Source organism: Trachypithecus francoisi, unplaced genomic scaffold (assembly GCF_009764315.1).
Source record: "Trachypithecus francoisi isolate TF-2019V2 unplaced genomic scaffold, Tfra_2.0 Lachesis_group6, whole genome shotgun sequence".
Classification (NCBI taxonomy): Eukaryota; Metazoa; Chordata; class Mammalia; order Primates; family Cercopithecidae; genus Trachypithecus; species Trachypithecus francoisi.
Genome location: NW_022681471.1, coordinates 85712131 through 85727076, shown reverse-complemented (window position 1 = coordinate 85727076; position 14946 = coordinate 85712131). Strand labels below are relative to the sequence as shown.

General features: G+C 39.9%; 1 protein-coding gene across 1 annotated transcript in view; it reads right to left on the bottom strand.

The window, feature by feature from the left end:
• HUWE1 (HECT, UBA and WWE domain containing E3 ubiquitin protein ligase 1) overlaps window positions 1–14946 on the bottom strand; it is a 109287-nt gene that overhangs the window by 26786 nt on the left and 67555 nt on the right. The window contains 11 exon segments of the mRNA XM_033201619.1: window positions 2364–2578; window positions 3776–3842; window positions 4275–4420; window positions 5544–5711; window positions 6970–7165; window positions 9658–10016; window positions 10286–10445; window positions 11105–11281; window positions 12920–13001; window positions 13208–13338; window positions 14792–14944. Of these exon segments, the coding sequence (XP_033057510.1) occupies window positions 2364–2578; window positions 3776–3842; window positions 4275–4420; window positions 5544–5711; window positions 6970–7165; window positions 9658–10016; window positions 10286–10445; window positions 11105–11281; window positions 12920–13001; window positions 13208–13338; window positions 14792–14944 (1854 nt within the window).

Sequence of the window (14946 nt, the reverse complement as noted above, 5' to 3'; positions counted from 1 at the left end):
TTAAAAAAAGGAAGCCTGGCTGGGCGTGGTGTCTCACGCCTGTAATCCCAGCACTTTGGGAGGCAGAGGCGGGCAGATCATGAGGTCAGGAGATCAAGACCGCCCTGGCTAACGTGGTGAAACCCCGTCTCGACTAAAAATACAAAAAATTAGCCGGGCGCAGTGGTGCATGCCTGTAGTCCCAGATACTTGGGAGGCTGAGGCAGGAGAATGGCATAAACTTGGGAGGCAGAGCTTGCAGTGAGCCAAGATCACGCCACTGCAGTCCAGCCTGGGCAACAGAGCGAGACTCTGTCTCAAAACAAAAAAAGGAGCCTATTTATGTATTTATAGGACTTATGTCCTATAATGTACAGATACATTAAAAAACTCAATAGGAAAATAGAATAAAAGAGTTGAACAGACATTTTCCAAAAGAGAATAACAAATGGCCAATAAAGACATGAAAAAAAGGGTCAACAGGGAAATGCAAATTTTAACTATAATACAATACCACTACAAACCCATTAAAATTGGTAAAATGAAAAAACACCAACTGTTGATCTCCCATATGCTGCTGGTAATAATATAAACTGACCTGGCAACTCCGGAAAACTTTTGGCATTAGCAGAACAACTATCATATTCTAGAGGTCAGCAATTCTTACTCTTAAGCATATACTACCCAACAGAAATTGGGTAGTTCACCAACTTAGACATATTCATAAGAATGCTCATAGCAGCACTATTTGTGATAGCTCCAAAGGGAAAATTACCCAAATATTTATTAGCAGTAGAATGGGTAAAAGATGTATTTGTTTTGGTACATGGTACATTCCACAGTGGAATTTTATACAGATGAAAATAAACTTCACCTGCACGCAAAATGAATCTTGCGAGTATGTTAAGCAAAAGAATCCAGGCAAAAAAAAAAAAAAGAGTACATTCTATGTGATTCCATTTATATGAACTACAAAACCAAGTTATGGCACTAGAACTCAAGATAATGGTTATCATGAGTGAAGGTGAAATGGTTGGGAGGAGATGCACTAAAGAACAAGTAGGGCAGCTTCTGGGGAGCTTGTAATGCTTTATTTAACTTGGCTAGTGGTTTCCTAGGAAAAATAGACTATTTTAAAGATTTGTGTATTTTTCTATGTATATTAAACTTGGATTAAAGTAAGAATAGCTTTAAAAATGGCAGCTGCTTTCAACGACTGCAACACTAGTGCCCCTACTCACTCTCAGACCCTTTTGCCACTTACTAACCATAAAATTACAATGTGATCCACAAAACAAGGCACCCTTATGGGAAAAAATATCTGGGCACCCGTTTTACATATGTGGGAACATGATATAGTTTCTCAAAGTGGCCCACTCAACTTAAAAAAATCTAACCTGAGGATAATCCCGCATCAGGACACTTCATTCTTTTCCACAGCTCTACTAATGAACATTTAGGCTTTTCCTATATTTTTATTACCAATACTGCTACCACATCTGGTGTCTTTGCACATGTGAGTACATCTGGAAGATAAACACCTACATTCTTATTTATAAGGTTTATTCAACTGTCCTTTCAAAACTCCACATTTTCTCTTCAAACCTTCCACTCCCCTTCTATTTTCTTGTTAGATGCCAACCCATAAAAGCAATTAAAAAAACCCCCCACAAATCAAGAAACATCCTTGAGTCTTTCCTTCTTCATCTTCGAAACCCATTTCTTGTCCATTTGTACCTTAAAAATGTTTCTTCAACTCACCCGTTTTCCTCCAACTTCACCAAGATCATACATTAACTAGATTACTCAATCAGATTCCTAACTGGTCTCTCTGACTCCAGTCTTCCCTTTTCAATCTCCACAATGCAGAACAAGGGACTTTCAATAGAACAAATCTCATTAACTCTCTCAGTGAACATGATGAAAAAAGGCCTAGCTCTTTCAAGTTTCTTTTGCCAGAGTTTCACTCTTGTCACCCAGGCAGGAGCGCGATGGTGCAATCTTGGCTCACTGCAATCTCTGCGCCTCCTGGGTTCAAGTGATTCCGCTACCTCAGCCTCCCCAATGTTTGGAATTACAGGCGCCCGCCACCACGCCCGGCTAATTTTTTTTTGTATTTTGAGTAGAAGACGGGGTTTTGCCATGTTGGCCAGGCTGGTCTCGAACTCCTGACCTCAGGTGATCCGCCTGCTTCAGCCTCCCAAAGTGCTGGGATTACAGGCGTGAGCCACCGCACCCGGCCTTGCATGTCTTAAGATGCCTCTTCTCACTCATTACTTGGGTTAGCACTTAGCATGCACAGCTTCCCAGCAGTGTCTGACACAGGCGGTACCCAAGTGATGGAACTACAGTATAACATCTTAAGTAGAAGTTGGAAATATTACCTCTTTGATCAGTTCAGACTGGCCCACAGTGTAGCTGTAGTTGGCAATCAGGGTAGCAATACCAACATAGGACCTCACCAACTCTGCCAGAAGACGAAGGATAGTGGAGGTAGGCATTAAAGGTTTGCTGCCCTTGCCTTTCTGTTTGCCTTCCTCAGAGGCCCGGTCCCCTTCTTTATCTTTCTTCCCATCTCGAGACTCCTCTGGAGTTGAAGCTGTTGAGAAAAGTCAAACACTGGTTCAATTCCACACTGGAACACTGGCAAAATCAAGTCTTAGATGGAAAGAATGCTATTTCTCCTCCCCTTTAAGCTACTTGTACAAACTGAATGCTCTTGTGACACTGCAGTGGAAGAGCAGAGAACCAGGATAACTCAGGTCTCAGATGTATGTGGTTACAGTACAACAGGGATGCTTTGCCCAACTATTTGTGCATCTCCCTCCATTTCCCTCCTTTTACATACTCCAGAAATACTCTACTAACAGTTCTTCAAACATGTCTTACTCCCTTACTTCTTTCTTCCCTTATGTCTGCCTGGCACACTTTTATCTAGCTCAGCTCAAATGCTGATCTCCTCCATAAATGCTTTCCTTTCTCATCTAGACACACTGTAAGACACTTTACGTGTCCATCATACCTTATCCAAGTATGCCTTCATTCTGGCAGTTATCTTGTATTATAACTCTTGCAGGTCTCAGTCACTAGACAAAGTTCTTTAAGAACAGGGAACAAATCTGATCCATTTTGGTGTCCAATATAGTCTGCCACATAGTGGGCAATGCTTCTCTTGAATCAGCACCATCATCCATACTATACACTACATATGGCCAGTAAACCCAGTAAAATGAGTTAACCAATATTTCACTAATATTAGCCTTTTAAATTTATCTCCAGGAACTAGTATGATTTTAAACAAAATGTCTCCTAATTTGGATCACAAAGACCTTTCCTATATAAGGAGAAGCAGCTCTTTAAAGGTCTCATTAGACTTACTTCCACGTGACATTTTTCTAGTTCATGGTGAGTAGTCAACGGGCTCTGTTAACACTGCTGGAAGGCGGGAATCCACCACGTAAAGCATGTAGCTAGAATAGTATCACTGGCACAAAATCTCTGTAAGTCAGCTTTTAGAAGCCCCCAAAATAACTGTGGGGTGATTTAAAAAGTTAAAACTAAAATATGTTACCATAGCAACCATTACTAGGTTGGTTAACTTATAGTTCCATTAACTTTATCATATAGAGACTCTTTATTTACAGAACACCGAGCTCACCTGAGAAAGTTCACTTAGACAAGTAAACGTTAATAATTAAGTATGTATTCTCCTCCCCCCTGCACAGGACACCCATAGTTTTTTCAAGCTGTTTTCCTAAGGAATAAGAACACGGAAGGGAGAAAAGCAAATCATTACCCTCTCCTTGGGAGGTCCCAGATGCGGAAGTCTCAGTGGAGGCACCATCTGCAGCAAAGACCTGACTCTGTAGAAGAAGAAAACTCCTGAGCTATTATGAATTTCAAAAACACCCGTCTGCAAATGGCAGAACTCCTTCCCAGGGTACTGGCTTGGAATACCACAGATTCTCTTTGGCCAACCTTTTAACCACCTTACACCTTTATACTATAATCTGTGGGAAGCTATTATAAATACAGTGACTGGGAGACTGCAGGGGGAGGTGGGGAAGGAAAAGGAAAAGAAAAAAAATTAAGGAAATAGTTCTAATCCTAGGAGAGGAAAAAAAAAATCTCCAGGGATACCCCAATTTTGTCTTTATAGTCAACAGATAATTTACAAATACATCAAAATTAATACTTTTGAAATTCCCCTGGGATAGCCCTAACTACTGAGACATTTCAATACACAGGCATTAAAAAATGAGAAGAAAGATAATATGCTGTTGGAATTGACTTACATTAATGGAAAAACCTGACTGCGTATCAAAGTCACTGCTCTGACGCGTAAGTGACCGGTACTGCTGGTATACATCATCACCCATGTCTTGCAGGAGCTGGCCAACCTCTTGGGTCATACCCCCAGGTTTAGGATCAGATTTATCTGCTAGAAAAACGGTAACAACCATCAAAAACAAAATAAACCTCTTCTACAACTGGACAATGTTAATGCCTATCTAGTAGTCTTGGTCAATTTCACATCAAGTGGCTATGACTGTTTACATGGTGATATTATAGATAATGTTAGAGTGCCTCACCCTAATATTACAAAAACTAGTCTTGTGATCACAGGCAATTAACTTAGTCTCATTTTCCTAAGCTGTAACTACAAACCTTAAGTGAACACATCTGGCAGTATTGCTCATGCAGTAGTAGGTCAATAAATGATTGCCACAGCTATATAGCTGAACTATTTCAGGAGGAGGTGATAAGACAGGGTAAAGATTCTGGGGTGGTAGGAGAACCAAGGAATTCTATATGGATCAGGGTGCTGTACAGATGAAAAGCACCAAAGTCAAGACTCAGATTTCTTTTACTTATTAAAGGCAGTATTCATCAATTTTTGGCAATTCTGTGGACCTATTAAATAAGTATGTCCTGAATAAAATCCAGAAGGACCTTACTATAATGAAACCCCATGTTCCAAGCAATTCAATCATGACTTTCCTAGTGCTTGTAAGATGCACCTTAACTAGGAATAAAGGTGGATGGGTGTGGTGGTCTCAACAGTTAGGAAGCCCAGACACACCTCCTAATATTGTCTCCAGCTCATAAACAATAAAACAACAATAAAAAGGTTTTGCTTCAGTATGAGAACATTAGAGACTTCCTGGTGTCTTATTTTCAACCTCTCACAGAATGCTATTATGTCCTTTTAAATCTTTGTTCACTCTTCCCCCTGTATGGTGTGTATTCTCATATAACAGAACTCTGGCAATCTCCTCATCCATGAAAGGTTCATTTTAGAAATCACGTACACAAACAAATTTTCTTACCTATGCACCCTCACTAGGTAAGGTGCCTCACCCTAAGGATTTACCATCACCCTGGTATGTCATACTATATGACTATTAGCTTCTTCAAAGACATGCAATGGGTATCTTATTCATCTGAGCCCCAGAGTATGGGCACATAGCGAGTGCTCACTAAACCATGAGTTGGCTGAAATGACCCAGGCAAAGTAACATATCCTCTAGTGCCCAGTCTCCTGAGGTAGGCTAGCCACATACCTTCCTCTGGAGCATGGTATGCAGCCAGAGCATTCAGCATATCATAGATCACTTCCTTGATAGTATCAGGGATGACAGGCAGAGGTGAGGGCTTCAAAGGGGTGGTCTTCACCAGCTGTACAGCATTAGGGCCTTTAATTCTAAGATTCTCAAATTCATCATCTGAAGCTAAGCCAAAATGAGAGAGAAAAACCAGTCAATCATGAACCAGTACCTAAACTACGTTATTAATAAAGACTCAGAAGGGTGCATGTGTAATATACAAGCTTGAGATAGGAGCCCATTTTCAATTAATGTTCAAGTACTCTACTATAAAACCTGGTTTCTACTTCCCTTAAATTCCACAGGATTTAATACAGCACTACCAAATAGTAAAGGCTTGTGTTAGAAGAAAACTGGTTTTGAAATCTAGTTGTTACTTCAACAAACCTCAATTTTCTCACTCTTCAAATTTATTTTGAGGATTAAATGAGGATATAATTGAGAAATGCCCAGCACAGGGGCAGGCACATAGCTAGAACTTCCAAATAATTTCATCCCCTTCCCAACTTTTTATTAAAAAACAAAACAAATCCAACAAACCTACAGAAAAGTTCAAATAGTGTAATATGATAAACATCTATATACTTTTCATCCAGAATTACCAAGTGACTACTCCTAAATACATCTACATGTAGCTCCTAAGATCAAGGACATACGTATTTTTTCTTTTTTATTACCAAAAAAGTCAGCAGAGAGGAGATCAAGGGTATTTTTCTACAAAACTGCAATACCATTATAATACTCCCCAAATTTAACAGATACAATTATATTACCTAATACATAGCACTCAGTTTTCTCCAAATCTCCTTTATCTGCATCCACAGCCCAACCAAGGCTGGCGGTGATTATCTCTCTAGACTACTTTTCTCTAGAAGAAATGATCCTGTATTTTTTTCTTTCATAACATTAATATTTTTGAAGAGTCTAGGCCAGTTGTCTTATATAGAACATCCCACAATTTGTATTTTTCTAATTGTTCCTCATAATTAAATACAGGTCAAACATTTCTTGACAGGAATACACAGATGATGTCTATTTCCCACTGTGTTACACGAGACGTACATCCATTTAATCCTCAATTATCACTTGATTTGTAAACCATTAACTATATGTAAAGCCTACTGCCCCACTAAAATGAGCTCTTTGAAGGGAAGGACTAGAATGAATGAGTCCTCAGTGTCTCTGGCAGGGATTACAACAGGGCAAGGCCCAGAGAAGCTACTGAAGTACCTACTGAATTGACCCAAATGATCAACTAGCTAGCAAATGTCCTAATAGTTGCCTAAGGAGGCTCTTCAAGTCACAGACCTCCTCACAGATAAATTTCTGGATTTATACCAGGCCACAAACTTAATCTCAAAGGCCAGGAGCAAGTGCAACTTACCAGTTCCTGAGCCTCGAGGGGCAGGAAGGGCGATGCGGATACAGCAGTTGGCCACTTCTGTGAATATGTCTGGATTGCGGCATGCGGCTGGCCCGAGGACACGAAGGATGTAGTTGATCTCCCGAGAGCCGAGGCTGCCAGACACAACACCAGAGGTAGTGCTACCAGCTCCACTTGTAGCTGCTGAGCGAACAACCTAGTAAAGAGAGAAAGAAACACCACCGATTAAACACTACTTTCTAAAAATACAACTGCAGTCAAGGAAGAGTTACCAAGACTAAAAGCTTTTGATTTTTGGGAGAATGATATTTCATTTTTAAGTACTGTCCCATCCTTTCTTGATTCAAAAAACCTGGCTTATAAAAAAGTTGCAGCATGTCTCAAAACTGTCAAGTATTAGACCAGACTGCATGTGATCTTTACAGAAAATGGAGATGTGTCAAGACTATAGATCCCACATAACTTCCACATTAAAGTGTCAGCTCCTGAGCCTCTCCGAACTGTTACAATTTTAAATCAGAATGGTTCAAAAATATGTAACACTGTAATCCACTTAGTGTACAGGAACACAATTAAATATTTTCTTTATGTCTCAAATTCAACCATCAGTCTGAGATAATGATAGCCACTGGAGACACTGAACTATTTATATATTGTTTGCCTTGATAACATAGGGCTTACATATAGCTATGCTTTTGCTCTTCTCATAAAATTGCTTGTTAATAATGGAAAATCCATGAAAGCATGAAGAAAATAACTCAATTGTATCATTTTCCATTATCTATAATTTCGCAAACTACATGCGCACAATGAAAAACATCTTTTGGTATCTTAATGCCTTTTTCTTTTTTTAACCAAATCAATCATGCCCTTTAGTGTATTATAACCTCTGTATCTTGCCTGTCTGGCTGTAATTATAAAATAATTTCCATTTAATAAACACAGAAAAGTTTAATTTCAATATAAAGGATGAGCCATAATTTATCCAATCCTCTACTGCTGGACATTAGACCTCTAGTTTCTTGATATTACAAGCAATTCCACAGTGAACATTCTTACATATGCATCTTGGCATACTTGATGCTAGTTATCAGATAAATTCTTAGCCATAGAATTTCTAGGTCAAAGGATAAACCGAGAGTATCAAACTGCCCTCCAATGAATGTGGCTACACCAATTTCCACTCCTATCAAAAGTTAAGAGTATGCCTGCTTTTCCACACCCGTACTAGTAATGAATAGTATCAAGAGTTTACATTTTGCCATCTTGATACATTAAGACTGTCACTGATGTTCCTTTGTTCCCCACACCCCAACTATAATTTACCTAAAGTTTAAAACTTTAAAAGTTTTCCCTCATCCAATGAGGACTTACACTTTCTCCTAGCACTTTGAACTTGTAACTTTTAAACATTTATTTATAGAAAGTATTTCAAGTTTCTAAAATCAGAATTGAGGTGTATACAGTTGTTCCTTCCCTGCTGGGTTATCTCCTGGACTGTGGATCACTGTACAAGCTACCTTAAACAGCTCTCTCTCTTGATTTGGCACATGTGAGGTGAAATCAAGCAGGCTGTGTAAAGAACTGTCTGAAGAATCTAAAATGTATACTCAGATATACAAAAACTGATACCACTTTTCTGGCAAGCAAGTTAAAAAAATACTTGTAATACTTTTTGATCCAATTACTAAAAATCCCTAAGTAACCATCTTAAACATGAACAAAGTTAGGCACAAAAACGCATATTGCAACGCTACTTATAAATGCGGGAAACAATGTCCTAAGAGAGGAAAATGGAAGCAAAGTCTAGTAACAGTCATTATTGATGACAAAGAATCAGTAGAAGAAAGGATTTTATAGAAGTACTAAGAAGGAAAAGCCTCACTAGTAGGACATTTGCCCCTCACCCCTCCACTGTTGTCTGTTTTTTTTTTTTGAGACGGAGTCTCACTCTGTCACCCAGGCTGGGGAGCAGTGGTGCCATCTCGACTCACTGCAACCTCCGCCTCCCAAGTAGCTGGGATTACAGGCCGTGCCACCACACCCAGCCGGTCTTGAACTTCTGACCTCAGGTGATCTACTTGCCTCGGCCTCCCAAAGTGCTGGGATTAGAGGTGTGAGCTACCACGCCCAGCCTGTTGTCTAAACTTTACAAATGTTTTTATTTTTTATAATTATGTTCCTATTTCTTCCACTGCTTTATAAGTTTCCCAAAATATAATAACCTGTTTTCTGATCTGCACAATGGGTATTTGTTAAGTGTCTATCACAGTACCTGGCAGATTACAAACATTCAAAAAGCTTTAACTATACTTTTATATTCCAAAATGCACTGTTTTGAGAATATGCTCTTGGCTGAACACCTGAGAGGTACTCCTACAAAGGAATGATTTTGAAGGTATGAACTTAGGGGAAGGTATCCCAGTTCTTTACTAACAGTTTTTGGCTTGGTTAATGAAACCTAGATTTAAAAAAAAAAAAAGAAACCCAGATTGCTGGAGAGGACTTTCTAGCAATAGGATCATCCCTCCCAAGCACAGAGTTGGAAAATTCTGTTGGGCGGAGTATAGAGTATACATATCCAGCTATAGATATGTAAGAAGAACCAGAAGTCTATTTGTTCTCAGACCAAGGAGAACAAAGGTATGATGTAAAGCTAAACCAGAATCTGATACAAAACACACTCACCTTTTCCATGGTATGACGAAGGGTACAGGGGTCCTCAATGATATGTCTTAAGAGAAGGGTGACCAGGGGAGTAAACCCATTGAAGCCTGAGCTCTGGGTCAAATTCAAGATCATGCGGGTACTCTTCAGTTCTGCAAACATCATGGCATATTTGTGGTCCCGGGTGAGCCTCAGGCAGAGACGAAGGGTGGCATGCAAAGTATCTGGGTCCACAGGGACTCCCAGCATGCTCACACAGGCCCGGATTAAAACAGTCACCATATCTTCTGTCAAGCCCTGGATCAGGATCTCCCCGATTTTTGTTTCCTCCAGGCTTGTCTCCTTTTCAGTGTTTGTACCCTCTAGGGCCAAAGGGGTATCTATGAAATGGGAAAATAACAGTTTAAGACAGTTTAACTTGACGTTTATTTCCTTCCACGCCTCCCTCCTAAGTAACTGGCGAAGCACGTGGGTCCTATTAAGAGAAGCATGCCAAATACCAATTTTAAGACCAGATGAAAAAGCATAAGGGAGGCCTATATATCTTTAATCTGTTAATCAAGCTGATGAAACTAACTCGCAATGAAACTGGCCAGACCTTAAGCCACAAAGGCACATTAGCTTTAGGTAAAACACTCTTGGTACATACCATTGCCTTTATTTTCTTTACGTTTGATATCCATTTCTTTGCTTTCTTCCAGCGTCTTCTCTAGTTCCTGTCCATTGCTGTTTTTTGAATTTTTATTCAGCCGAGGTACCCTGAGGAGAGTCAGCATCACAGGGCGTCGGTTCCCTGTTTCCTCATTAACCTAGGAATTCAAACAGACATTAAAAAAACCTCTACCAAAAAGGAATTATAAAGGTGGGGAAGGGGAGGGACATCTCCCAGATAAAATGCTACAACAGAAGGAACTCTGGCAATTTATCTCACCTTTATCATTTACAGAGAAAAAACCTGAAAGTCCCCAGAAGGCAAGTGGCATACACAAGGCCTTATAATGAACTGTAAACCTTCCAACAGAGCAAATACCATCCTTAACCACTCCCTAGCCCTTGACTAAACACTTAAAATCATTTCTAAGAGGGATAGTATCAAATTGCCACAGACCCAAGGTCTAATCAATGACCTTAGGAAGACTCGATTTTCTGAAATCTATACTTAATTAGGTAATGGTAACTCTCCTCCTCATAACACGTTAGGAATGCTGGTTCATAAAGAAGAAAACCAAAACACCCCTCTTTTTGATAAAGTTTACAGTAGGGGTGTCCAATCTTTTGGCTTCCCTGGACCACACTGGAAGAAGAATTGTCTTGGGCCACACATAAAAACTACACTAACGATATTTGATAAGCTAAAAAAACAACAAAAAAACCTCAACGTGTGGTGTTGGGCTGCATTCAAAGCCATCCTGAGCCACATGTGGCCTGTGGTCCACGGGTTAGACAAGCTTGGTGAGTGAGCATGTACCTGCACCATTGTAGTGAACTGGACAGTGTATCTTCTTCGGCCTGCAGTGAATCGCACACTTGTCTCTCCAGATTTCCAGGCAGAATCAATAGTGCTATTGTTGCTTGCACTGTAACTACACCAACGCCCAGAGCGATCATCAAACCAGCGCCAGTTGTTGCTGTTGGATTGCAGGTACTGAATATAAAAGTACAAAGTTTCTTTGTATTCCTTTCAAGGTTGATTATTAGAAAAAATAGTAACTTCATCAGTGTTCACTGCTAAAACTCAACCAGGAAAAAGAAATACACTGGACAATTAATAAATTTAAAAACCAAGAGAAAAACTTTCATATGCATTTACTCTCACATTCCTTAGTCTCTCCGCTACACGTTTAAAATCGTGTCTTCTAAAGTTCAGATGATGAAAACTTAATCCCTAATTTAACAGTGTTGGGAGGTGGGGCCTAATAAAAGATAATTACATCATGGGGACTCTGTCCCTCACGAATGGATTAATGTCATTATCCAGGGACTGGGTTAGTTATTGTGACTGGGTTGGTTATAAAAGCGAGTTTGGGCCAGACTCGGTGGCTCACGCCTGTAATCCCAGCACTTTGGGAGGCCGAGGCAGGTGGATCGCCTGAGGTCGGGAGTTCAAGACCAGCCTGACCAACATGGAGAAACCCCGTCTCTACTAAAAATACAAAATTAGCTGGGGTGGTGGCACACGCCTGTAATCCCAGCTATTCGGGAGGCTGAGGCAGGAGAATCACTTGAACCCGGGAGGCGGAGGTTGTGGTGAGCCGAGATCGCGCCAATGCACTCCAGCCTGGGCAAAAAGAGTGAAACTCTGTCTCAAAAAAAATAAAATAAAATAAAATAAAAGAAAGTTTGGACACCTCTTCCTCTTCCATCTTCTGCAACAGAAGGATGCAGCACTATGGCTGTCACCAGATGTGGTCCCTTAGATCAGCCTCTAGAACTATGAGCCAAATAAACTTGTACAGTTTATACTAAATATCTTCTTTTTTTGGAGACAGGGTCTGGCTCTGTCACCTAGGCTGGAGTGCAGTGAAGCAATCTCGGCTTGGTTCACTACAACCTCTGCCTCCTGGGCTCTAGCCCCACCTCAGCCTCCTGAGTAGCTGGGACCATAGGTGCGCGCCACTACGCCTGGCTAATTTTTGTATTTTTTGGAGAGATGGGGTTTCACCATGTGTTGCCCAAGCTGGTCTTCAACTCCTGAACTCAGGTAATCCACCTGTCTCGGCCTCCCAAAGTGCTGGGATTACAGGCGTGAGCCTACAATGCCCAGCCTATAGTTTATAAATTAGTCCGTGGTATTGTTATAGCAACAGCAAAACAGACTAAGGTACTTTTTCCTAGACAAAAAAACTATCTACAGTCCCTTATCTATCTACAGTCCCTTATCTTGCCATCTTCTACTTTCCGTTTGTTTCCACTGATTTTCCCTAAAAGGGGAATGATCACCTGAGATGTACTGAAACAAAAATCCTGTTCCCAAGGACGTAGTGAGATGATGTGGCACAATAATCTTGATCTAAGGAGTGTTTGCTTTTTGGAAGGATTGCTGTATACTCAGTCCTTTACATAACAGAAAAGCCACTCCTCCTCTGGAGATAGCATGCTCCTTCAAAATTTACTTCCACAGTAAATTATTCAGAAGAGAAACCTAGCTAGGAAAATCCCTAAAGAGATTTATACATTGGTCAGAGACTTCTACATTCTTCACTACTCTCTCATATTCTCTTCTGGTCTACTCTTGCCTCAGGAAGCTAAACCGTCCTGCAATCACACATACTACATTACACACCTTAGTCATCTGGGCTCTCCTTTTTGAGGAGATGGCTGTCTTTTCATAGAAATCAATCAGGAGCAACACTGGTGTGATCCACCTAAAAAAGAAAAATGATCTGTTTTGGGCAAGCAAGAAACCTGCATGAATTGGGAAAATGTATCTTAATTTCATTAGGTGCTTCCTTTACAATTTTAAAACTACAGAAGTACCACAAATTTACCCCATACATGCCCCAGAAGAGTGCCTGATTCAGGCCCATGTCCCAGGGAAATAGAAATGAAACTAGGATAGATATAGGGTCACTCACTTGGGGTCTGGACTTCCTTCTGCTCCTTGGCTGCCTGGAGGCAGGGCTGAACCACTTCCAAGAGTTTTATTAGGACATTAAGGATGCCACTCGATTCAACCACCCAAGCACAAGGTAGCTTTAACTCCTGATAGATCGAAGGGAAAAACAAAACAACCAGATACCAATTTCTACTCAGTATCAAAGATTAGCATGGGATAGCGGAACATAAGGGTAAATAATAATAGAATTGGTTGAATTCAAATTTTACCCCTTAGCATCTACCAGTTGTGTAATCTAAGATGTGTTAAATTTTCTAGGCTTTGGTTTCCTCATGGGTCAGAGGAAATAATTTTTACCTTCAGAATAATTGTGATGATTGAGGTTTTATATATATATTAATATAAAGTACCCAGTGCCTGGCATATTAGTATATGCTTAATATGGAAACGGTTTGTCACCTAGGCTGTGCAGTCTAACAGTGTTGAAGTTGTAAAGCTTTAGATTTACAGAGAAATTTTATAATCTTTCAAGGAAAATGGAATAATTAAACGCAGTTAATGGTTTGTCTTACTGGGGCTACACTAAAGTGTTACTTTTAACAGGAACTCACTGGAAGTAAATGTCCAAGGATAGGTAATTATTTAAATGAATTAGAGAACATTCAAAAGATGGAGTAATGTGTATAGCAAATAGGAAAATAGTCGTAATAAAACAAAAAGAATATAAAACTTTCTATACAGTCTTATCCCAATGTTTAAATGAACAGGAAAAAATACTAAAAGAAAATACAAGACTGTTACTTGTGATTTGTTTTAGATGGGGGTCCATGAATGATTCTCTCTTTAGTACTCTGAAACCTTTCCCACAAGTATCTCTTTACAAAGTGCTACAGTAAGAGTTATCACTTCTATGATAAAGGAAACCCCCAAGACAGCTGTTACACAGTTTGACTCTTATATTGGACTTATCTCCTGAGTATGTAAAGGGTTCACTTCATTAAGTTCAGGTTTTAAAAATAGTGAGCCACAGTTGAAGTCATTTGACCAAAGTCAGTTGCCTTCTAGTTCCTATGTTGGTTGGATCAGGTCTTGCCCAAAACACTCTCTTGCCTCAAATAATCTGCTGACTAAATAGGCAAGGAAAAGAGAGAGGAATCTGATTCCGTCTAATGCCTAATATTGACCACATTCAATTTGCATACCCTACTCTACTATGTGGCTGCCAGTTAAGTTTCCTCAGAGCAAAAATATTCTATGACCAAGCTCTTTTAGTAATTTAAATACTTTTCTTTTAAACTACCACCTCATAATTCTGACTCAATTCAATTAATGCTTGCTCTCAGAAGCCCTTCTCACATAAATCCAAAGTGATGCGTACGACTTTCCTAAACCCAGATAAAACTGTTGACATCACTCTAACACAGAATGCTGTATTTTTATACGTAATTACGTGCATTTTAGCCTATCAGAAACTGGGCTCATGAAATGCAGGACTCATGCCTTATTCTTCTCTTTATCGTCTTCAATTCCTCATATATGGTAAGTGTTTGGTAATTCTTTCATAAATGCATTACAGGGCCCCAAAGATCTAAAACTTACCTCAAAAAGTAGCGTTAAAAGCAAGATTCTAGTAGCCAAATTGGAGGCCTGGGGCAGTGTGGCCATCTGACTTATCCACTCTGACACGGTTTTTGTGTCACTTGTTGTCAGGGGAAGAGCAGCTTTGATCAATACATCAGCAGCTTCCCACACCT